General features: G+C 39.7%; 1 protein-coding gene across 3 annotated transcripts in view; it reads right to left on the reverse strand.

Moving 5' to 3' along the window:
• LOC141807308 (uncharacterized) overlaps positions 1–24329 on the reverse strand; it is a 118156-nt gene that overhangs the window by 43999 nt on the left and 49828 nt on the right. For all 3 annotated transcript variants that reach the window (XM_074693220.1, XM_074693221.1, XM_074693219.1), the window contains 6 exons: positions 13211–13378; positions 11442–11621; positions 4648–4731; positions 4184–4351; positions 3980–4067; positions 3075–3238 (listed from right to left, as the gene is read on the reverse strand). In XM_074693220.1, coding sequence (XP_074549321.1) covers positions 3075–3238; positions 3980–4067; positions 4184–4351; positions 4648–4731; positions 11442–11621; positions 13211–13378 — 852 coding nt within the window. The remainder of the gene's footprint in view (positions 1–3074; positions 3239–3979; positions 4068–4183; positions 4352–4647; positions 4732–11441; positions 11622–13210; positions 13379–24329) is intronic.

The raw sequence follows: 24329 nt of genomic DNA on the forward strand, positions 1-24329 counted from the left end.
ATTGTGTGCTGATCAATGCGGTCATGACAGTGCCATGTGAGATATTTCTACTGAATAGGATGATTCAAATCGGAACAATAGAAAAAGAATCTTGATACTTTTGAACAGCAGAGGGCACCAGCAGCGTTTTTCTTCTCTTAGACAGTGTCTTTAATTTTCTGTAGCCAAATAGGGGCTTACAAACAAGGTAGAGGACACATGCCTTCTTTTTCTTCACAAAAAGCCTCTCAAAGAACAAATCAAGCATTTCAGCGTTTCGATCAATCGAATACGATTTGCACTGGCAACCATCACTGTGGCTCTCTGATCTTAGCATACGCTAGGCCTCCTGAGGAGGAAGTTTGGTATTAGAACAGGAAAGAAAAACTTTGATGTCAAGCAGAAATAGAAGGCACATAACATTGTAACAAATAACTTCACACAGCAGTCTTTTCCTCAAAAGCTTCAACATAAATTGTTCTGCCAACATGTACTGCTTAAGCACACACTATGTGATTGTTGGCTCATTTTGAGCCATTTTCCCACCCGCTACTGATCACAAATTTGCTGATCGCAAGTAAATCAAACATGTTTGAAATCCTGAAGTTTGTCTAAAACTGGGTGAAGTTAAGGAAGTTTAAAGTTCAATTCAGCTGTCACTGCATACTTCCTGTTCTCACTGAAGAATTGAGAGACCATATTGCTGGCATCTGCACAGCCAATTCCTTGTCTATACATGTCTTCTTCTTCTTCTTCTTTGTTTTTTTGTTGTCTCTTCAAGAACGGCACAAATAATCAAGGCAGCGCATTTATTTTTGTTGAGCATATTCAATGTATGGTTTTTTTTTTCCTCCTTTTGACGTTGCAGAGCTGGATCCAAGAGTCCAGCTCCCAAATGCCATAGATCAAGAGGACGGACACAGAGTCTGACGTGTGGACGTATAGTGTGAGCAGTGAAGTCACATCAGAGTGTCAGGTCGTATAGTTTGAGAACATGATTCGTGAGCTACGAACTTTTGAACTCATTGATCTAGTCATACAGTTTGAGATGGAGCTGAGTCCAACAATTAAAAATATTGTACAGTGTACGCCCGGCTTTAGACAACACTTTTAATGCAAGAACTGATAGACTATCAGTTAGTGACATCAAGTCAAGCTGTACCATCAAACCATTGGATATCGCTTTGGATGCATGATTATTTTTTCCTCAATATTCAATATTTTTCATCACTTATTGTTAGAGATGGGGGACTACTGGTATCAGGCCGGTAACAGCCTTACTTTAAGGTATTTGTTCTCACAAAGGCTGCTGATACCAGGAGCTGAAACTCAAGGCAAAAAAATCTTGCATTGAGTAAGTCTTCCTCAGTGATTGGGGCTAAATTGCTGCAGTTTGACACCACGGCAAATGTGCAACAGGTCCTGTTCAGACAACATTAATGAACTGAGAAGAGTTAACAGTTAAACTGTTATATCTTGCACTTCAGTTGGTTATAAAAAAATCACTTGAACTCTGACAGTTGTTAGTTTTATTTTGCACTTTTTTCAATTCATTAAAAACGAATCCTAAACTCAGAGTTGCTTGTGTTTTATTTTGGACTTGATAGCAGAGTGACTGTGATGTCTTTGATCAAAATGAACTATCAATACTCGCCGACACTTAATGAATCCAAAGTATTAGTATAGGTACTCAGTACTGATGTGTACTGACCTACCTATTGTCCCTTCTAACCCATAAATAACTTTTTTATGTTATTATTAGGAACATCAGGCCTCCTACTAGAATTTACCCCTTACTCTTGTTGTCAGGATGTCTGTCTTGTTTTATTCTTGTTTCTTGAGCAAACACTTGATTCTACTATTGATGGTAAACGTGCTTAAATTTGATAACAATTTGCTGAGTCATGGCTAAATTTCCTAGCTTGGCTGAATGACCAGGGGAGCTACTGGGAGGTTTTTTGCCTGAGCTTGGTACTTTTTGTGATGACAGTACTTGAAATTGAGGGTGAACCAATCATAATTTTCTGGCCAATCACAGATCTTTAAAAAGCCTGACCTGCCAACACGGATTTTTATTCTTTACAGCATATAACTTCAATGTTCCAAACTTATTCTATTGAAAATCATTGTACAATACCTGTGAAACAATAAAATCTTTATGTTTTAACTAAAACAACCAATAAAGTGTCGTGAGTTTTAGGTCTCAGAGCAAAAAAGCAATAATGGCTGGCTGTCAGACCTTCCAAAGGTAGGTAAGATCCGTTTCATATGTAAGGATGGGCCGATCACCGATCCCTGATCACCGATCCCCGATCACCGATCCCCGAAAATTAAGGAATGTCTACCTGAAATGCATGAGCACTGTCACATATTGAATGGTTTAACTTAAAAAAATTAACCTTTGGAGTTTTCCAGATGGTACCAACTTCATACCATTAGTATTGAACAGATTTAAGTCTTACATCATTGCTTACTATTCTCACACGATATCAGAATATGTGAAGCACAAAATAGAAAGCCCTGAGGATTTCAGGAGGATTGTATCCCAGTGGATGTACATTTTGAGAAGTAGCATTATTCGACATAACACTGAGTTACTTACACCCTGTAAAAATATTGGAAACAATTGTGTCATGAACCCAGTATCACATCAGATTTTGAGAGTATCATCACATCCCCACTGTTCTGACCACTCACTCATGAGTGCATCTGATTTTTCTTTGTATGCTGTTCACTGGTTCAGCGCCACAGCCTGTTTGGCTGTAGGGTCTTTGGTTCACTCTCTGATAACTCAATGCACAAAAGACTTGACTTTTCTGCGGCTATGTGCTGCTGACTTAAACTGTCCTTGAGCTCTGTGACCTCCGACTCCAGATCGTTCAGCCTGCTCTGATTTTGGCAGAGCTCAGAGTTGTTTTGTTTGAATCAGCTGTGAAGCAGGATGCCTCTCTGGCTCCAGCATTCCACATCAATCTAGCGAGCCCGCTTCACAGCTTCTGGGTCAGAGTTCGACTGATCTATAGATTTCACGATAGATTTCACCTGCAGCAGAGGTGAAGATGAGCAAAGGTGAGGAGGAGAGGTTTCTTCCATACCTGTTGCTGGCTGGTACAGAGCTGATCATGTAGCTGCTGTTGGTCTTTCTCCGTCCGGTCTTGAAGACACTGGATATCTCTGACCTTTTCGGTTAACTTACAAGCCTCCTGCTGATGTGCTCTGGCCTTGTGTTTTAAGTGTCTCACCTCACCCTCCAGCGTGGCTACCTGAGGGAAAGAAAAAACAAAGAAAGAGATGAAAATTGCAAAGGATGGGATTGAAAAAACTTGATGTAAGCATGCAAAGTCCAAACAGAAAGAGGAAAAAACAACGTGGGGGCTGCAATAGCCGAAAAAGTGAGGGAATCAGGTTTGAGTCAGAGTGTATCCCAGTTTAGTTTGAGGATCAGCTGGGAAAATGTGGGCTAGGCAGACATGAATGAGTAACGATTCCCCTTTCCTTCGCACTAACTTTCGAGGAGCCTTTGAGCAAGGTGCTACAACTCCCAGTGCTCTAATGGAGCTGGTAGCCAACGGTAGAAGACTGTTGCTGGTTCGGGCACTTCCCTTGAGTGGATGCGTGCAACTCAGTGGGTGTAAAAAAGGTCAATCCTGAAAAAAAATAAACACTAGGGTGCTCACTCAACCTTGCCTCAGCATATAAAAGGAAAAACAAAAAATAGAAAGACAGGTTCAAAATCCTTTCTGTACGGCCTAGAAAGGAATTTAAGCCCTGAGACAAATTTAAAAATCAAAAAACTGAAACAAGTCTGAAAAAGAACGATCTTTCTCTCACGGAGAAAAGTCTGATGATGGTTAATTTGTGGCTCCAAAGCGGTAAAAGTGATATTTCACAAAGTGAACTTAATTCAGCAGAAAATATGATAAAAGACAAGAAGTCAGAAGAAGTACAAAGATTCAAACAAAAGAAAATTACAGATATATATACTAAAAAACAAGCTAACCTACCTGTTCCTGTCTCTTTTGGTGCTTTTGTTCATTTGACTTCATTTCTGCTCTTAACTGCAGAATTAGCCGATCTCTGCTCCGAACCTTGACACACAGAAAATAAACTTAAAGTACATATTTGGTAATCAACATGAGATTTCCCTGACCCAAGTATACATGCACACACAAACACATGCACTCAGAAACAGGAAGAGATGGACCTCCAGGTGCAAGGTGTGGAGTTTCTCATGGCTCAGAGCCAGATCAGCCTCCAGCCTCTCCTGGGTCTGCTTGAGGTGGACACACTCTCTGCTCTGGTTGTCCATCTTGGCTCTCAGCTCAGCCTTCTCCTCACACAGTTTCTGCAAAGCTGTCTCTTTTTGGAGCAACTGGGAAATACACAATAAAGTTAAGCGACTTAATCAGTGTTCCAATTTTGTAGCATTTAGAGGGGAAAAGAGAGCTTTAAATAACACAAAAATTAGTGTTATACAAGAGTTAACCAAGAAACACATAATTAAATTCAGTCTGATTTGTATTGTATTATGAAACAAACAAAATGGTAACTTCATTTATTTGACAGTAGAATCAGAGATGAATAACTTAGTCATAGGAATTAACGTTAATTTAAATCATGAGGAATTAAAAGGAGCAGTTCAGAGAATAATGAAGTTGTTGTTTTTACCTCTCTCTGACATTCTGAGTGCTGCCTCCTCCTCTCAGCGAGCTCTTTCACCAGCGCACTCGTCTTTATCTCCTTCTTGTGAATCTGCAAGAAATAAAACATGAATTATATGCATTATGGAAGCTGGATGCTAATTTAGCAGCAAAACACAGGTGCTCTTTTTGATGTCATTTTGACAAGAATCATATCTCAAAGTGCTGCATCTCAAGATACAGAGGAACTTAGGTCCTTGTTTACAAAACTTGAGATAAAGTGTTCCCGTCTTGTTTTCATATTTGTGTTTAAGATAGCGCTGGTGGTGTGTGCATGAGGCTACATACAGAGGAATGGTTGTTTATGCTTCTCGTGAGTATACAGTATGTCTGACAACCGCTTGTGTTTGTCTGTTCCCTTGGTGACCTTCCCTAATTACCCACTTCACTCTCTGCCAAAATGTGTGTGTGTGTCTGCATGTGCTTTCATGTGGGTGTGATTCCTCACAAGTTTGCCGGGAAATGTTTTCGACTGGTTTTATCTCTTTTGTTTGTGTTCGTGGAGTCTGTATCTCGTCAAGGTTTTTCTTCAGTGTGTGGGTCAGTCAGAATCGCCAGAGATCTACAAAAACGTGCCGAATATTTGAGCCAAATGTGCTGCATGAATTATTTCATGAGCTTTTATATTGCACAAGATTTTTCTCTGAGATAGTAAAGCTTGTTTGAGCAAAGTCTGAGAAGTCAAAAAGCCACATGGAATAACAAAGTACTATAAAATGTATAATCATATTTTACATTTTAGATGCAGTTCTCTGGTTTCTTTTTTTTTTGACTATACACACACACTCATACACAAACAACAGCCCTTCATGCCAAACAATACAAATGCTCGCCTGCTTTCCCTCCCTCCATCCCCCCCGACTCCTGCCCGTCCTGCATGATCCAGGGATTGTTTTGGCCAGAGTTGAGGGCTCGTTTGTAACTGTCCATGGGGATTGATGGAGTTAACTTGGCTCTTTGACCTCTCACCTCTGCCTGTCAGCGGCCAGGCTTGCTAAACACACCAAACCTGAGCTATGGCAAGGGGGAAAAAAGAAAAAAAATACCACGACACAGACACAGCAATCCACACAGCAGCAGCAGCAGCTAAATCAGAAGTATAGACACTTACAGAGAGAACAAACAGGTGGTAATAATACAGGTTTCATTTTCCATGGACATCAAGAAAAGAGGAACTTAAAAGAAATATGACCGGAGCATTTATTCAAGTCGTTTCACTCGCCCATAGTGTATAACACTTACTTCCTGCTCATTTTCAAGTCTAAGCTTGATTTGGTTTTTAAGTGTGTGTGTGAGTGTGTGTGTGTGTGTGTGTGTATTCCCCATGTGAAAGTGTGATAGGCAGAATGGATGTTGATAAACACCGGAGGATGTCGTGTCAAAACAGACAACTTGTCAAAACGACACACTAACTAGGTCAATCACAAAGTTTAAGGAGAAACTTTGGAGTGGAGCTTTGGTTTATGCATATCTCTGTATGGATGTCTACACGTGTGTGTATGTGTGTGTGTGTGTATGTGTGTGTGATAAGCTTCTGAACGAATCTGCAGGAGGGGACCTCCAATATCGAAGGTATTTTTAAATCAATGAGCTCTTAAGTGTATCTCAGTCTCAATGTGTTCACAGATGCGCACGCACACAACACTCAGCGCCGATAGAATCCCTACTGACAGGCAATGACAAGATAAAGAGAGGGAGGAAAAAAGGGGGGAGAGGACGACAGGAGGGGGAGAAATAATATTTGAACAGTTGGGGGTGGGAGGGGGGGTGGAGACAGAGGGGGGATGAAAGGGAGAAGTGGCAAGGCAAGAAAAGAAATGAGCAATAAGCGAGATCAAGAGAGAAAGCAAGGAGAGAGAAAAATCAGTAAGCTATTCTGATGGTTGTAAAGCATTGTGAGCAGGACCGATGTTTGTCCAAATCCAACCTTGAAGGCTTGAACAACATTCCACATTTCTACTAACCTTCCACTGCACCGCTTTTTTGACTCCTTTTATTCTTATTTGCTTTCTCACTTCCCCGAAGCCTCGACTTGTCCATTTCAGATAAAATGCAATTTGAATTCTTTTATCCAAAGCAGGCTATAGAAGCGCTATGAGTGCATACTTTTCAACTCAAGCCCCAGCGGGAAGCAGGAGAAACACTACGCTGGAGAGTTCACAATGTCGTAAACGACCGAGCATCGCCAGACAAAAACTCACAGGATCTATTTTCAAACTGCATCCCTTACTCGCATAACTCTAAAAATGAGTAACATTCACCGCAACACACAAGCAGAGAAACACAAATCATCTAAATGATTCTTATAATATGCTTTAAATCTTCAGAATTTGTCAGATATGACTCATTAAGAGCTTAAACTAGTATATTCAGAATTCAACGACTGAGGAATTACCACTTTCTCACAATCAGGGTTTCTTTTTTTCCCTTTGAGCGTTCATGACAAAAACTTTTTTTTTTTTTGAGACCTGCATGTGACTTTTGTTGCCAAGAAGATGAAGCAGACGAACTATGAGACAAAGCTTCTTGTCATGTTAATGGCTTCCTTTCTTTCAAGTTCCTAAACAGGGGGGGGGGAGTTTAACAGTTTAACCACATGTTAAAATTGCGGCAACATCTGGCTGTTTCCATGATGTTCTGTGTGAGTGCAAGACACAATGGGGAATACTAAAGAGGAGAACATATATAAGGTGGAGAAAAATTAAAGAAAGATGCAAAGAACAAAGGATCAGGGGTTTTATCGCTATCAACAGATATTTTTTTTCAGCATCACGCTAAGAATCATATGTAGGGATTTGGATCAGCTGTGTCATTTTTCTTGTGTTTTCTACAAAAACAGTCCACAGCTGCTCATAATTGAACTGTAGATCTTCCTACTATCAAAAACATTTTCTCCTCGATTGTAATTTAAAGCTCCTGTGGGGAAATTTAAGCTAGTTATGAAACAGATGAAAATTAATATTGATGCTTTTTTGTTGCAAATAACGGCAAACGAAATCATCAGGGACAGGATTGATTACTTCTCGACAGTGACATGTAATGTCTAAAACCATAAGAAGGGAGTAGGTGTCAGTCATACTGTTGATTGGATGCTACCAAAACACATTTTTTAAAACATTTGCCATGGCAAAGAATTGAGATGAGTAATTTATGAAAAAAAAAAACAGCAGGGTGAGGTTTTTGTTAGAGAATACTGACAAATGTGCAGGGTTAAACCAGGAAGGAGAAAAGAGAAACTGCTCTGTCCATAGGGGGCACCAAAATCAACACCCAACCTAAGTTACTCACGGCTTCTTTGAGGCAAGCTATCCAGTGATTCAAACAGAAAAATAAGAATAAATTAATGCTTTCATTTACTTCTATAGTAACTGAGAGATATTTTGCCTCTTACTATTTCATGCAGGGTGACACTGATTTGTTCATGTGTAACTGTGGCCTGGAAACCAGATGAATCTTTGAGCTCATGTTTCTCATGTTTTGTCAGAAGTGTCTGGAAGCCATCAGCTCAGAGACATCCATCTCGCTTGACTCAGGGCAGGCCAAACACAACAGATAATCTCTTAAGAGCTGGGTTCCACATTGAGACAGGAGCACTATCAAGGCACTTTCTCAAATAAATGAGATGACTACATTTTCTGTTTACTTTTCTAAATCTACTTTCCTCAACAAGCAGATCTGAACTTAATGTGATATACAAATGCTGAGTATTTCTCGATTACTTTGTGTAGATATGATGTCATAATTTTGATAATCAACCTTACTCTCAAGGATGCTATTGAAGTAATGTATGTTATTCAAGACCATGTTCTTATTCCTAGATAGTGATAGGCAAGGGAGGCAAATGATCAACAGGTGTAACAGATGATGTCCCCTCACATGCTAAAAACAGCTGGGTTATTTCAGCAACACAACTGCTGGCCTGTGACATGTTTAACCCAAAATGTTTTTTTTGTATTGGATTTGGGTTATTTTGTGCAAATCAAGGGCTGAGTTAAAATCCTTCAACCCAACATATATCAGTTGATTCAGCACCTGAGTTGTTTGTGATTTGAATGTCATCACCAGATTCCACCAAACAGTCAGGCATATCAGCACCTTTTCAATTCACTATCCAATATCCCAAATTCAAGATAATATTCCTTGTAACCATACTTCAAATAACTACTCCTTTACATTTTAAAACATTGGTTTTGACAAAGTAATTATTTTTTGTGATGTTTTATAACCGTGAGTGAGGAGAAAACACATTGGATATGAGACTCTGTCATACGCCACAGTGTAGTGCAGGGATCAAGGCTGTTTGTGCCATGAACTGACTATCTATTCACTACAGCACAAATCTGTTGTCTGTTTTTCTACAGCAGAGATTAACCGTCTGTGTTTCACGGAGCAAACCAGTTGTCTGTGTTCTGCAGCATGAACTGGCCATAAGAGCTTTAAATTTGACTGACCTTATTCTTATGCCTGTATTGGCTAATCCAACCAAGCGTTTGGATAGATTCCTGGACAAATACATGTATTATACATTTAAACTCAGTATTGGTATTAATTTAACCAAGAATTTGGGTGGAATATTCAACCCATCTGTTGGGTTAAAATGGACCAACCCAGGGTGAAGATAGCCCAATGTTATAGGTCATGCCCTTTGAGGTTCCCTGAGCTGGTGGCCTGGGCTGAAGTTTAACCTGCTGCATGTTTCCCTTCATGTCATTTCCCAGTCTCACCCTGTTACAGACTCTATCCACTGTCGTATCCTTTCCGATTAAAGCCCAAAAATATTTTTTTTTTAAAATGGACCAGCCCATCTTGCTGGGACAAACCATTCATACTCAACCCATCTGTTGTGTCCATCTTTAATTCTTGCTTTGTCCTGTCAATCAGGATAAGTGTCCTGTCGCTAAAGATAATGCTAGTTTCATGTTTAGTGACAGAATCTACTTGAAGACACACCTTTATCTCATGTAATGTATAATGGGAGCTCGACTAAGATGGAAAATAGGGATCATTTAAATTTTGCTTTTAGCTAACCCACCCTGTAGCCAGCTGCAACAACACACATGTTAATTCTGTGACTGGTTGTATCCTTCAGAGGCATTTTGGCCTTCACCTTTAGAAAGCACCCTTTTTCAAAAAAAGTCACAGGTTCCGGGTTCATTTCAATTTGAAAATATTTCTAGCAATGTCTGGGTAGTAAAATGTAGCCTTCCCTCCTTTCTGACAAGTGTACTTCAGTAGATGTAATCTAAAAATGAAAGAAACATGCTTAAAGATACGGTTCTTAAGTGGTCAGGTGGCTGCCCTCTAAAACACCCAGGAGTGAAGTCAAAACCACTCAAACTCTTGTTCACAGTCTACTTCTCAGCAGTTTCAGGGAACATGATCTCAAAATAAAGTGCATGGACACTAACTCCCTTCAGATTTGGTGAACTGACTTCCTTTTCTTCTGAGCATAGTGAAGCAGGAGTGAATAAGCAGAGCATGTTTCGGATGAGGGAGAGAGTTTTGACAGTATTTGTTCAGCTGTGCTAATGTTAGGACATTGAGAGCTGAAAAGAAAAATACTTAACCCAAAGTTCTCTCAGCTTCACTTATGTTCAAGTGGGAGCAGGCACGCTCACTCTCTCTTACCCACACCTACTACTACCGCTGTCCATACAATGAGGAAATGAAGTGTGCATGAGTGAATGCAAAGCTGTAACAGTGTGTGTGGGTGTGTGTGAGAGAGAGGTTGTAATAGATCAGAGAAAGAACATTTTTGGTGCATAAAGCAGGGCCAGATGTGGGCCAGAAACCAAATCCCTGGACACAATGTAATGGTCTGATGGCTGACTTAGCCAATCCAAAAACATAAAAAACACTATTACACACCAACATATGCACAAGGATGCACACTAAAGCTAAATCCAAAACAAAAAGCTATGCTATTGCAAAAAGTTATTCTGAACTAATTTTGTGATAACAGCCTCAAGAAAAGTTGTTTATTCTTCATCTCAGCCCGAATATTGTAATTGTTATTTTATTTTCCCCTAAAGAGGCCAGCAGAAGAATTACACTTGAATTTTTACTAAACAAGCCCTTGAAATTTGCCAGTGCCTTAGAGAATAGTATCTCTCTGCCTTGGTTAATAAACTGTTTAATAAGAAAAACACTAACATGTGCATTAAATATATAGCAGACTAGATAGAGGACCAAATGGCGTCAAGTATTGAAGCATAGGAATGTTAAGTTTTGTTTTACTCAAGACTTAGCAGGAAAAATCACCAATTTAGAAAAACGTTGAGATTTTTCAAAAGTCCTTCTTCATCACGTGTGTATTTTTAATAAGGCTCTAAATATCAGAACATCCCATTACCCATTATCTCAAACCTTATTATCTGCACCATTGTAGAAATAGACAATGCCTGTCACAGTGAATATTACATTTGAAAATTGAATATTTAAATGAATCGCTCACCTGTGTGACCCTTCTTATCAGTCCCATTGTTTGAAAAGACAATGCATTACATTAAAGTGAATATTATATTTCATCTCCTTCCTGTAGAAATTGTGCAGTTTAAACGTTCTTTTCTGGCATCGTCCACTTTGTGTAGAAAATGTTTCTTGACCTTGCGAGGGAGCAAACTTGCTGATAATGTAGCAGTGTCAACAATACACAGCCAAACACAAGGAGGTCAAACAGACATAAGATGGAGTGTAAGAAGCTGCTTTCTTCCCATAGTATTTAAATATTTGATTGAGCACCTAGAAGCAGAGACAAATTACCTTCTTTTCAGCGCTGCAATGCACATGTGTCAGTTCCTGCTGCAGACGCTCCATCTCTTTCTCTGCATGGTGCAGCTGGTCCTGGATGTGCTGCTTTTGCTGTCTCTCCGTTTGCAGGCTGCTTTTGGTTTGATGCAGGGTTTCGCTGATATCCCTCAGCATGCATTCACCCGTCTGTGACTGAGGAGTGAGCAGATACAGAACGAAGGAGAAAGGAGTTGAAGAATGTGTGCACTATGTTGTTATTTGAACCTTCTCCAACGGCTCAGAGAGGGACAGTCGCAGGCAGGCAGACAGCTGTTGAGAGGAGCTGAGGAGGAAACTCACACATGGAGAAGAAGGGGTGAAGCGTGACAAGGAGATAAGAAGGGGATGAAAGCATAATTTAGGGACATTTGCCTCCACTCCGTCTCTATAGCAATGAAAAGGAGCATCATAAAGGCTTTGTGCCAGGCTGGAGAACCCTACAGCTACTGCTTTGACTCAGGACCAGTAAAACTGCTTGACTACACATCATAAAGTCGTAAGACACTAAATGCAGAATTGAGCTGCTTTAACTTTGTGAAAAGGCTCAGAGAGAGCTATGGTCTGTTTTCTCTCTGGTAAGCTTCAGAAAAGAGTAAAGATGTGTCTGTACAAATGTTTTACATGACAAAAAGCAAACTTCTCTCCTGCTACAGCCCTATTATGTACATCTTGCCTGTACAAACACTTTATCCAACAAGTTAGAGTTAGCTCTAAGTCAATCGCATAACGTGTTTTCAGTTATACTTTTTGTAGTCAAAGAAAAGAGAAAAAGAGACAATTTTGTGTCACTAAACCTGTGACTCATGTATGCAGAGTGGGCCTCTGCTCTTGAAGATGAATGTGCCATTATGTGGATGATGTAACCGGGAAATGAAGTTAGTGTTGGGAAAGTGAGGGCGTAAAGTCGGCCTTAAAGAGAGCTTTTCAAGTGTTCCTTAAGTCAGGAGACGAAAATGCTTTTATGTTGAAAATACTCGCTTCAGTTGGCTGGCAGGCTCGCAGGCCACTAAAACACAAGCAGCAGATGAATGACTTGGGTTGGTCAAGGACACAGTAAATGGGTTAATTTAAGCCTAAACACATCACGAGCACGCACCACCGTGATATACCTAGAGGGGAGAGAAAGAAACACAGTGGGGGCAAGACAGAGAGAAAGGGAGAGTTACAAGAAAGAAAGGAAAAGGACAACGAGAGAAAGCTAAAGGCCATTCCATTCATCATGCGTATGACTCTCTAATGCTCCCATACATTACCTTTAGCTCTCATTGGTGCAAGGGCCAGACTGGGCAGAGATATGAGACAAAGAAAAAAGGCAGGAAAGGAAGAGTTGTTGTCAAAAAAAAAATGAATGAAGACAAGATAAAAAGAACAGAAGACGGTTAGCCCCTCCCCCACTTTTGGTGTCTCTCTTGGCTAAGTGATATCCACACGAACATGGTTTTTTATTGTACAACGAGCCAACCCTCGGTGGAGCTAAGATGGTGGCGATGAGTTATTAAATATGGAGAGAGGGCGAGAGAGGGAAGGCGGAGGAGGAGGGGAAGAAGGACGGATGATTAACTGTGAAGGAAGTAAAAAATGAGGAGAATTCCCTGATGTACCTGACTGGATTTGATTTAAGGAAGGGTACCCAATTCTGTTCCTTATTTAAGAAGAGCTCCCCTCCTCTGTGTGTGTGTGTGAGTGAGTGAGTGAGTGAGTGTGAGGGAGGGAGTGTGTGCGGCGGAGTGTGTGTTACCTACTTTGCTCTGCAGTGAGGCCAGGCTGTCTTTGAGCTCTGTGTTCTCGTGGACCAGCTGTTTCGTGTGTTTCTCCTTCATGGCCAAGGTTCTCTTCAGAGAGTCCTGTGTGGCTCGCAAACCAACCACATCCTGGTCCAGGCTTTTCAAATGCTCCTCTCTCCCTTTCATCTAAAACACACACACACACACACACACACACACACACACACACACACACACACACACACACACACACACACACACACACACACACACACACACACACACACACACGGTCGACAGAACAGTCTCTAACATGCCAACACAACTACACAGTTTTTGGATATAACTGTTGGATGTAATTTTCTTTTAACATTACTCAAGATATTTCAGCCTGTTACGCCTCAATACTTCTTCCATGATCCTCCACAGACCTCACACATATTCTTGCATTTTATTTTACACATATATTTTAGAAACCTTGGATAAAGACTTAAAAATGTTCAGCTCCAGCTGATAAAGAAGAATTTCAATGTAGTCTTACTTACAATTAAGGAGTTTACAATACAGCTTTGTATGATTTTTAAGAGTACAACCTAGGTGAACTTATCCCACTTAGAACAAATTTTAAATACCTTAATTGTAACTACCTTTGCCAGGGTTATTTCATCACCTGTTCTGATGACAAGTGTGCTTGAGATGCTGAGTTATGAGAGCAGATGAAACTCACCAAAAGTACAATTAGCATAGTATAAAACAGCATCATAATAGAGGCCCATGCTTCAATTATGTCCTTCAGCCTTTGTCTTTCTCTCTGTCACCCTCGGTTATTTGACATTAGATGCCACTGCAGTGTTTATATGTGAGGGATGGAGAAAAGGACATAATTAAGTTATAACCTGTACCTGATCTTGTTAACACTTTGAGAGAGAGTCCAGATATTGTTTATGTTTTGAGGGACACCAGAGATCACAATGATTTTTCATCCTTTTAGTCCAGTTCTCTTACTTCCTACTTTCAGGGAAATGAGGTTGTTAGATTGCTAGTTAAAACAGAAAGGTTAGGAGTACTGGTTTGGCTCAGCTAGTTAAGAGTGCACACCTCTTACACAAAGGCCTTCAATGGTACACAGTCACAGCTGTTACTTGTCACTCCTCACTCACAAGTGAAAATAAACCCTCACAGACCCCACATTTCTGTCACTCTTCTTTCTATCAATAAAGGCAAGAAAAGGATAGGTAAACAAAACAGTAGGGAGACATCTCAAGGTTAAATTCATTTGTAAACTAATCCTTTCATATGTTTTGTCCCATTGATTCATAAACTATCAAACTCCCATCTTAGAATTATACCTGATCATGGAAGTTACATTAAAAAGTGATAAGTTAGTTTCAAAACAAACCTTTAAATTTTAAATCACCCCCAATAAAAATATGATTTACCTTTTTTATGAATAAGACATATAGATACAGTTCATGGTCAAAATGTTGAATCCAAACCGTCTGTGTGTGTTTTTGTGCATGCAGTGGTGCTTGAGTTATAATTGTAGGAAAGAGACTGCTGTTTTCTGAGGAAGCAGACAGTGGTTGAACTCCTCACCCCGAGCCTGAATGTGAATGTGTGTGTGGGCTGTTGGTTCAGAACCCCATGCCAAATCAAAGCCCCTATTCATTAGCACTGTGTTTATTGAGCCCTGTGTTAGATTAGTGAGGAGGCTCCGCAGACAGTAGACACACGCAAACACATCTACATTACACTCATGCACACTCTCTTTAATGCACATGTGCACATAATTACATACCCTTACATATCAGACTCTCAAAGGTTTATTAAAAATGGACTACCACACGCAGAAAAAAAAACACTCAGGGAACGGTTTTACACGTTCTCACTCAGATAGTGGCCTTCAGCTCCACAGTCTTCTTGACTTTGGACTTGTCTTTTAAACACAGCCCAAGCTCTCCAGACTCCTCCGTATACGTATCATCCAACTTGGTGAAATAATGATCAAGGTGGTCTCTATGAGGTTAACTCATCTACCACATGGCTAATGGATGGTCACAATTATAAGCACTGGGGCAGCCAGTATTAGAGCCCTGAATTAAAATGACTCCTTTATCTGGGTATTCCAACAATTTTAGTGTGACTACTGGGAAATAAAATACGTTTTCAAAAATGGAGACAGTCATGTTTGAATTAAGGTGCCCTTGCCAAGCCCAACATGGTATATCTGTGGGCTCGAGTTCGTATTTTTTGGTTTAACTCTTCTATGGCGCAAGAGGGATTTCGGATGAAAAATGATGACGAAGAGAAGAGGTCATTTCCCATGAATTTTAGATACTACTACACTAAATGTTTTAACGCGTTATAGAAATCTTATCTCCAACAGTCTGCTATACTGCACTAACTTTGAGTCATCCTATTATGGGACTAACATTATAGGAATGTAAATACTTAAATTACATTTATACCTTTAAACATTTAGAGTATGAACACAGCAAACACTTGTATTCCAATGCATCCCTTCAGATACCATATATATATATATATATATATATATATATATATATATATATATATATATATATATATATATATATATATATATATATATATATATATATATAGTTAGAAATAAACCAATACATGCTGTGCAACCTTAACGCTGCCCTTAGTCACCATGTGCACAGCTACAGTGTAATCTAATCCTCTAATCTTGAAGCCCAGTGCAAATGTTCAGAGCACTAATTTACCCAAAGTTGAATCTAAACATATTTATAGCTTTGCATATATTTGACAAATTTTCAATCTTATTTTTTTGTTGGTAAATTACTCCTAAACCCCCAGAAAAAGCACCACCCATCTCAATGATTTTTTGTATTGTTATCTTATTCTATGGTTGTCACAATTGGCTTTTGTCCACGATGTTTCATCCTTTTTCCTAATAACCCTTGGGAGCTGTGAGTTGTAAAAAAAAAAAAGTGATTTCCCTAATGAGAGCTCAATATATCAAATCTTAATTTGTCTTAGGATATTCTATAGATTATATCTATAACATATGGTACATAGAATAGATTCTACAAACATAAAACATACTTGACCCCGAATATGTGAATACCTTGGAGTCTACTGCAAGTTTACCTTTCACACAACTTGTCCTCAAAACCATACATAGGAAGTGTATTTAGAGGTCTACGTGGGAACACATTGGTCTTAGGAGCATCACCCTCCTGCTAAAGTTGTTTTATGTACAAGCTTCACATTTGAAGAGATCCAAACAGACTGGTCTGAACTTACACAGAGCTCTTCAAGAAAGAGTATTCACCATTTATAGTTTACCGGTTAAGAAAGGAGGGAGAGCAGGGTCAAGAACAGTGTTTGAAATTCTTTTTTTAGCCATAAAGCAGGTGAAACACTTTCAGAATTTGGAATTAAATCTTCCCACATGTGTAGGGTACAACCTTAAGTGTTGAGTATGAAAGCTTTGGCATCACTGCATTCAAAAGTTGTTTTACAACATACAAAGGTGTCAAACCAGGATTGGTAAATCAGAAAAGATAGTGAGCAGGACACAGTGGATTTCAAGTACACTGCAGATGAATACTAACATGATTAAATGAGCGGAAGAATATAATAAATATTTGAGAAAGTAATTATGTAGTGTCATTTTAATTAAAGTTGTGTACTGTAGCAGCATTTTGCTAACTAATCAGAAAGCTGAGAATTTAATGGCTGATGCAGCAGTGTGTGAATGTTGCTACAATGTCGCCTGAGTTCTAATGTGGAAGAAAGGCCTGGAAGGAGAACAAGAGGGGCGATGTGAAGTAAGGCAAACAATACAAAGTTTTATAAGTGTTAGGGTGAAAAGTGAACTGTTTATAACACGAAGCTCATGAAATATGTGCTCACACTATACGGTCCAATTGTCAAGCACATCCTGAAAGCCCCAACTGTTTATTTAATCACGACAGAGCTTTGACAGTTGTCAAGTTTGAATTCTAAACTCCTACGTCTGGTAGCTGAAGTTACATTATGTACAAATATAGAGTACAATTGTCACCTCTCGGAAATGACAACAAAAGCTGGAAATAAAAAGCTTTGTAAAGCTAAGTCAATGGTAGAGTTGTGTGAAGCAGGATTGCACATGTGGTCACAAATTCTGTGTCCAATCAGAGTACATTTAGGCCCTCTGTTTAGTACTTATGCCTACAATGCATGGTGGGTCCATGTTTTCAGATGCTGTCTACCAATTGGGCAGCACAGAATCAGAATTAAAAGCCTCTAAGTTGGGGAATCAGCACATTGCCCGACTTTAACTGCACAACAGGAAGCTGTCTGCTTAAGTTTTCTAAAAAGCCAAATTCATTCAAATGGTCAGAATCAACATATCTAGGGATGACTGGCTCTTGTGCCCTCCTGTACAATGCATGGGATACCCAGAAACAGAGACAGAATCAGGCCTACTTTGCAGAGTGGACCTGGCTTTATAAAACTATTAAACTAAGGACCAAACCGAGTCCTACAATTGTTGAGAAACAACAAATTTTGCATGTCTTAGGATATAATGACTCATAAAGATTAAGGTGTCAGCAGTAAGTTTATATCGTTTTTTTCTTCTTCTTTGTGAAGCTCTTTGTCGATATTTAGAAAACAGATTTGTCAGGCTAGCTTAATATCACAGTATCATGTGCTGGTTTTGCATTTGAAAAAAGAACTTTTATCAACAACACATCTCATACAGATTATAAACATATTTGCTGAACATGGCTATCTTACAAACTTACAATTTTAGGGAAGATTTTTAAGCAACTACCAAACTGGAAAAATATTCTGGGTTATGTGCCAATTTTTTTTAAAATGACTGATATCTGTGCATTACTCCATATGTCATTACAGGGTTTATAAAGACAAACCAGTTGCTGTTTCAGTTTGATACATTGTCATTTAGGAAGGAAAAAGATTGTGACTGAAAAAAACTGACAGCAGAAATCAAATTTGCAAAACATGGACATAGGGAAAAGAGCTGACACTGCTAAACAGCGGCTTGATAGGGCTGCTGAAACTTAAGCTGTTTATTTTTGTTGAATTGGCCTCAAAAGCACAGACCTCAGTTGAAACATATTATTTCAAAGTAACAATCTGCCTGATAAATCAACAAACCAACTAATTCGTTTATTTCTATCGAGTTATATCGATAAAAATTCAAAACATCGTTTACAAAATGTAATCCAGCAAGTTTTAGACATCACTCATACCAGGAACATATGCATTGCTGAAACTTGCTGCTCTATGTACATATGGAGGCTCAAGAAAAGTAATTTTCCTTATATAATTAGTTCTGAACCTAGTCAAATATTAAAACAGCATTGAATTTTGCATAATACCACCTACAGTATGGTCCCTGTCCATGGCAGCCAGTGAAAGATTACAATGTCTTTCTAAATCCCTCCTAAAGCCCCAGGTCTTTACCGCACTGACTTTCAGAACTCCATAATATTGTTACATAATTAATACATCACAGTGATTTTTCTCATCTCAAAATCTGCCACCACCAGAGATGATTAAAGGTTCCCCTGTGGTCTGGGTAAAGTATTTACTCTTTGTTGAGGAAGCACAGGACCTCTGCTAGAAGTCCTGAAGAAACAATATCAGATTTGAGATTTTACTTTGAATTAGACCCTAAGCCTTGGACTTTCATATTAGAAGAGTCCCTATTGAGAGGGAGACTTCAATCTGATCAAGTCTCATTACTTTAGCAATTAAAGTCTCACCCCTGGGGTCCTACCCCTTAACTCCTGCATCTGGCTCCTACCCCTTCTCGTCCTCCTGTCTCCTTTCCTTTATTCTCTCCTTCCAGCCATCATATGTTTTTGCAGAGAAAGGCAGAGCGGCTTGTGCAAATCCTTGATTGGCCAAAGTCTATCCTCCATCTAGGATTACGAATAGAAATGGAACATTTGAGGACAAAGGAAGGAGGGGTGAGATGGGAGAAAGGTAGAAAAAAAAGAGAGATTGAATGTGAGAGTGAGATGTGAGCTACAGAGTTATGGGCACAGCGAGAAAGAGAGAGAGGGTGGTTAATATAATTGAATTAAAAAGATGGAGCGAGGCCATTTCTAAGCAGGTGGGAGTGTGGAGTAAGAAAGAGCAGGCGAGATATTAACTTCTAATAAAAGAGAGATTAGAAAGTGGCTAGGAGGACTGCTCTGTCTTTACCTGTGGGAGTGACGGCCCCCACATAACCTTTCACTGCAATATGCACACTGATATTGGACACCATACTCTCAGTATACCACACACACAGACGCACACACAACCATAAATACACATACACACGCTTTCATGCATGTACCTGTATCTCTGCCTGTTTGCTCCCATAAGAACCACACACAGGGCCCACAGTCCACACACACACACATACACAGTACATGCAGAAATATGTGACATTTGAGGAAACACACAAGTACCCCCCACACACACAGTCATGAGCGCAGTATGACAGCGAAGCATTATCAGCCCTCTTTCAATGATCCAACAGGCGGCAGTCATCAGATAATGAAGACGCAGCTCTTTGGGAAGCTGCTGCTGTACAGACAATTAATTAACTAATTGGACTAACGAGCTCGTTAAAGGCACGCTTTTTTGGCAGCAAGTGTGAATACATTAACGAGGCTAATTCAATTAAACAGGTGCAGCTTTCACAGCTGCCTCTCACTCAGGCGCACACACGCACACACACACACACTCACAAATCCTACAGGTGTTGTGTACATGTGCGCTCCGTTTGACTCTGATGTCTTTCTCAGTGAAACCTTGGCATTCTATCAAAAGCATAATGATATGCAGATCAAGTGGTGTGTACTTGTGTGTTTAGTGTGTGTATTTCTAGCGGTGCTTGTGCCTCAATGGGCCGCTGTGCCTTTGAATCAAAAGTACAGCTCAATAGGCTCTAGCAGCATTGATAATCTGTACAGCTCAAAGGGTACAAAATAAGAGGGTGGAAAAGTGATTGAAGCTCTATGATAGCATAGTTAAATCAGAATCAAAGGGGTCAACCGATGGTGTAAGCCAAGTCTTTACAACCCAGCATAATTTTTAATTTGCTTCAAAGATTTCTCATGTGTTATACTTTTATGTATTTGGTTATGTGCATAGCAACAAAAAAACTATTTACAGCGTGGCCATGGTGATAAAATTTAGTAAAAAGTTAAAATGCCAAAGCCTTTTTTTGTGTGCGCATGTAAACTGACTTTTTTTCTCACTCCAGCTCTTTCATTGGTTGTTTAATCTTCACCTCTTTCTCTTTCTTCTTTCCATCAAATGAGGTGCTGAGCTTGGCCTTCAATGGTGCCACTTTGGCCGCAGCCTGAAACACTTTAAAAAAAAACATTAAAAAAGTCCAATCATGAAAACTTACAAAATAAATAAATAACTAATGAAATAAAAAAGTTATTTGAGGAACTGTTTTGGGCTTAGTGCTTTAATAACCACTACAGAAAATATAGTTGTTGAAGACCCAGGCTCCATTCCTACCTGCGACACTTCGACACATGTAAAAACCCACTCTATATTCCAGTTTCATACTCTATTCACTTTCTAAAAGATTTAAAGAAAAGGTCAAAAAAGTATACCTTGAAAGATCTTTGGTATTAATGTATGAGATCTTGATAAAATACCCCAAAATACAAAGTTATGAGACTATTTCTTTGATTGAATGGCACTGCATGCTTCAGATGTGCACTTTAGTCAACCAAATTAAATGATACCACCCTGACTAACAGGTACCAGGGTTATGACTTAGTGAAACAAATACACAATAGTGACCTCTTCATTATTTTAGGCCCAAATGCAGGTTGTAGTTTGTGTCTAAAGGCTGAAATACACCAGTCCATCTTTGCTCTGTCACAGAACCAGATCAGGTAGGTTTCCATTCTAGTCAATCTGTCAACTTACACTGGATCCACATGGTAGGTCGCAGGTGATACGCAGACATTCTATTTCTGCCAGACCTGTGACCCATAAATTCAGCTTAGGGAAGATCGAGCAGGACAGGAATGCGTAACCAGAAACTAACTAAAAACACCTAGTGACTTTCAAAATAAAAAAGACCATGTCAAAATCAGTTTGTATTTAGCTTGACTACTAAGGCCAACAGACATAATGAGTGGAGCCACACCAGGAGTCAACACGTTTGAGGTTTTATAGCCCAACATGAATGGAGAGAGCTTTATCAAAGGAGTGGGAAGCGCGGGAACTTCTCGGTCTTGCGACTCCAGCTGTCTGTCAATCATGTGGCTTGCAGGACTGAACACACAACCGGTGTGAGTTAAACCTAATGGAGCAGAGTTGTACTGCAGGTGAATCTGGTGTATTTGAGGCATAAGCTATAGCATAGCTACTTGCTACGAATTGGGACTCTAGGTCTGGTTAATAGCCACTGCTGTAATGCTATAATGCTCAACTACACTGATGTAAACAAGCACATGACATATGACAGACATAAAGGTTTATGTATTTCTAAATGAGCAAATACCCACTTGACTTTGACAATGCATGTTTAGCATAATAATGTGCATATTAACCTGGGTGTTCAAAACCTCAAAAGATAGTTATGACTCTGCTTCAGTTTTAAGCCATGTTGGAAAAACTGTGCTCAACTGTGAATGGTTTCCGAGTGTTTCTCTACTTTTAGTCTGATTGATTCACTGGAATTCATATTTCCATAAAGACGAGTATGAAATTAGTTGATTCAGAACATCCCTGTTATACACAAATGCATACAAAATAACTAGATGATGCTCACACAGACAGAAATGGACAGCTTTCACTCTGATTGTGCCTTCAGTGCATACAAATAATGTGCATAAAAAGTACATGCATCCTCAACACGAGCATGAAAGGTTATAGTGATGGTTCTTGACTGATTGGCTTGTAAGTTCAATCATGTCATCTCTTGGTAAGACTGTGTGTGTGTGCATGTGTGTGTGTGTGTGTGTGTGTGCATGTGTGTGTGTGTGTGTGTGTGTGTGTGTGTGTGTGTGTGTGGACGGTGATTTGGTGGGTTTGGTTTGTTTTGGCAGCAGCCACAGCAGAGGCCCCCTCATAGGCTAACAAAGCGCTGATGTCGGTGGTTAGCTTAACTCCCATGGAGATGATACCACTGATTAATTTCCTCCATCTTCATCTCCTCCGCCTCCTCCCCCATCCAAAGGTCTGCCCCCCCCCCCAAGCCCCACCAGCCATTGCTGAATATTAAATCAGTCCTTTTTTTAATTTCCAGATAACCACAGTTCATTTTTCTAAAGTGTCATATAGCCATGGCATGGTGTAGCAGCCTATATATTAAGATGGCTGATGTGAGTTATTGTTATTGTTATCTTTTTTCCATTTACTGCCTGTGTGTCCTACTGTACACTACGCATGGCTAAATCATTACCTCACACGTGGGACAAATATCGAATAACAGCATTAGTAATTTGCGGTGAAATTTCCTGACAGTTGTGCATGCTTATGTTGCTGTGTGAAGAGCCCAACAGCACAAAAAGTCTGTTTTTGTCACATTATAAATATTGCCTGTGGCATTTTGGGTGGTGTTTGTTTCCTTCTGGTTAATAATGACATCCATGTTTGACTGGATATGTATGTTTGTACGCACACATTGACCAGAGACAAAGAACAAACAGTGGTGATATACAGTATACTGCTGGACTGTTTTTCTAGTCATTTAAATTTCTGACACACAACCAAGGAGGGATGTTTAAGAGGAAACTGACTCTCGAAGACAAACACAAGCAGCCTGCAGCATGTACTGCATATGAAAATACACCAAAAGCATGCATATGTAAGGTTAAATCATATATGTGTGCATGATGTGTGCAAATGCACACTCAGCCATTAATGTGCGCATGCACGTGGACACAATAACACAAAGACAGACACACACCATGGATGTCATCATTCAATGTCAGAGCTGCAAATGAAATCTCATTCTGTCTAACAATTTGAGTGGCCCTCTCTGAAATATCTCCTGACTCCTGCCTCCCTATCAACACCCCCACTCCACCTTTTCCTGGGTCTCCTCTAAATCACACACATTTTTTTCCCCTACAAATCTGCCCCCCCTTTGAATTCATCTGTTACCCAAGACACATGCTGACCATAAAACCATCAAACACACCACCCATGTGGGCTCATTTGTGTTTTTGTGAGTGTGATTAAATATTTATTAACCCTTGTATTTGCGCTCAAATTTAACACTTTTCCATCCAGTCGTTAGGCTTTGTTCGGCATGTTACAACAGCTGCTCTTGTGTTTCAGCCTTCCTTCCTTTTTGCATTGTTGTGCCTTCCAATCATCATATTACTCCACATCACCTGCTTGCATCGCCTGAAACCTCGCCCAGGAAGAAACTGAGGAAGTGGAAAGTGATTTGAAAAAATGGGGGCAATAAAAAAAAAACACGGGGTTGAATGGAGAGATGTGATATAAGGTAATATGCTAACCCAATCAGCAGGCTGCTGTTTGCCGACAGTATAATCAACATATCGGCCTAATGTCATTACAGCTATATGAGAAATAATATTGCGTGAAATGATATTGCCGGCTGTGCGCATGCCTGTGTGGTGCACACATGAACGGGTTCAGTCGTCCAAATGTATATATCATGTAACACTTCTTTGGCCACCGCATAAACACACATGCATGCTAAGACTAATGTATGCATGAACACTGCAAATAGCAGCTTATCTTTAAGAGCTGCCTTTTTCTAATAAGGTTAGTAACAAACAGTTGACGGGAACGAAGAAATTTCCACTACGTCGAGTTGATTGATTACATGATGATTGACAATGATCACAGAAAAAAGTGATTTTGTCCTTTAACAATTAATTTAATTTTTAGATTTTAGGATTTAAGATAAGATTTTAGCAAGTTTAACTAGATTTACCTGAAAGGGTTATTGGAGATTGATTCAATGGATGTGCATGTGCACACAAAGATCTGCATATTCACACAAACTGCCCGCTGGCTGTGACACAAGAGGATATTAGTTAGTGTGTGGCTTCCATATCCTGAATGCATAAGGCTGCTGATGGCCTCTATTGATGGACACTGGCGTGAAGCCATCACTCAAGTTATGGAG

Source organism: Halichoeres trimaculatus, unplaced genomic scaffold, assembly GCF_033239565.1.
Source record: "Halichoeres trimaculatus isolate MK-OKI-2021-1 unplaced genomic scaffold, fHalTri1.1 fHalTri1_scaffold_18, whole genome shotgun sequence".
Classification (NCBI taxonomy): domain Eukaryota; kingdom Metazoa; phylum Chordata; class Actinopteri; order Labriformes; family Labridae; genus Halichoeres; species Halichoeres trimaculatus.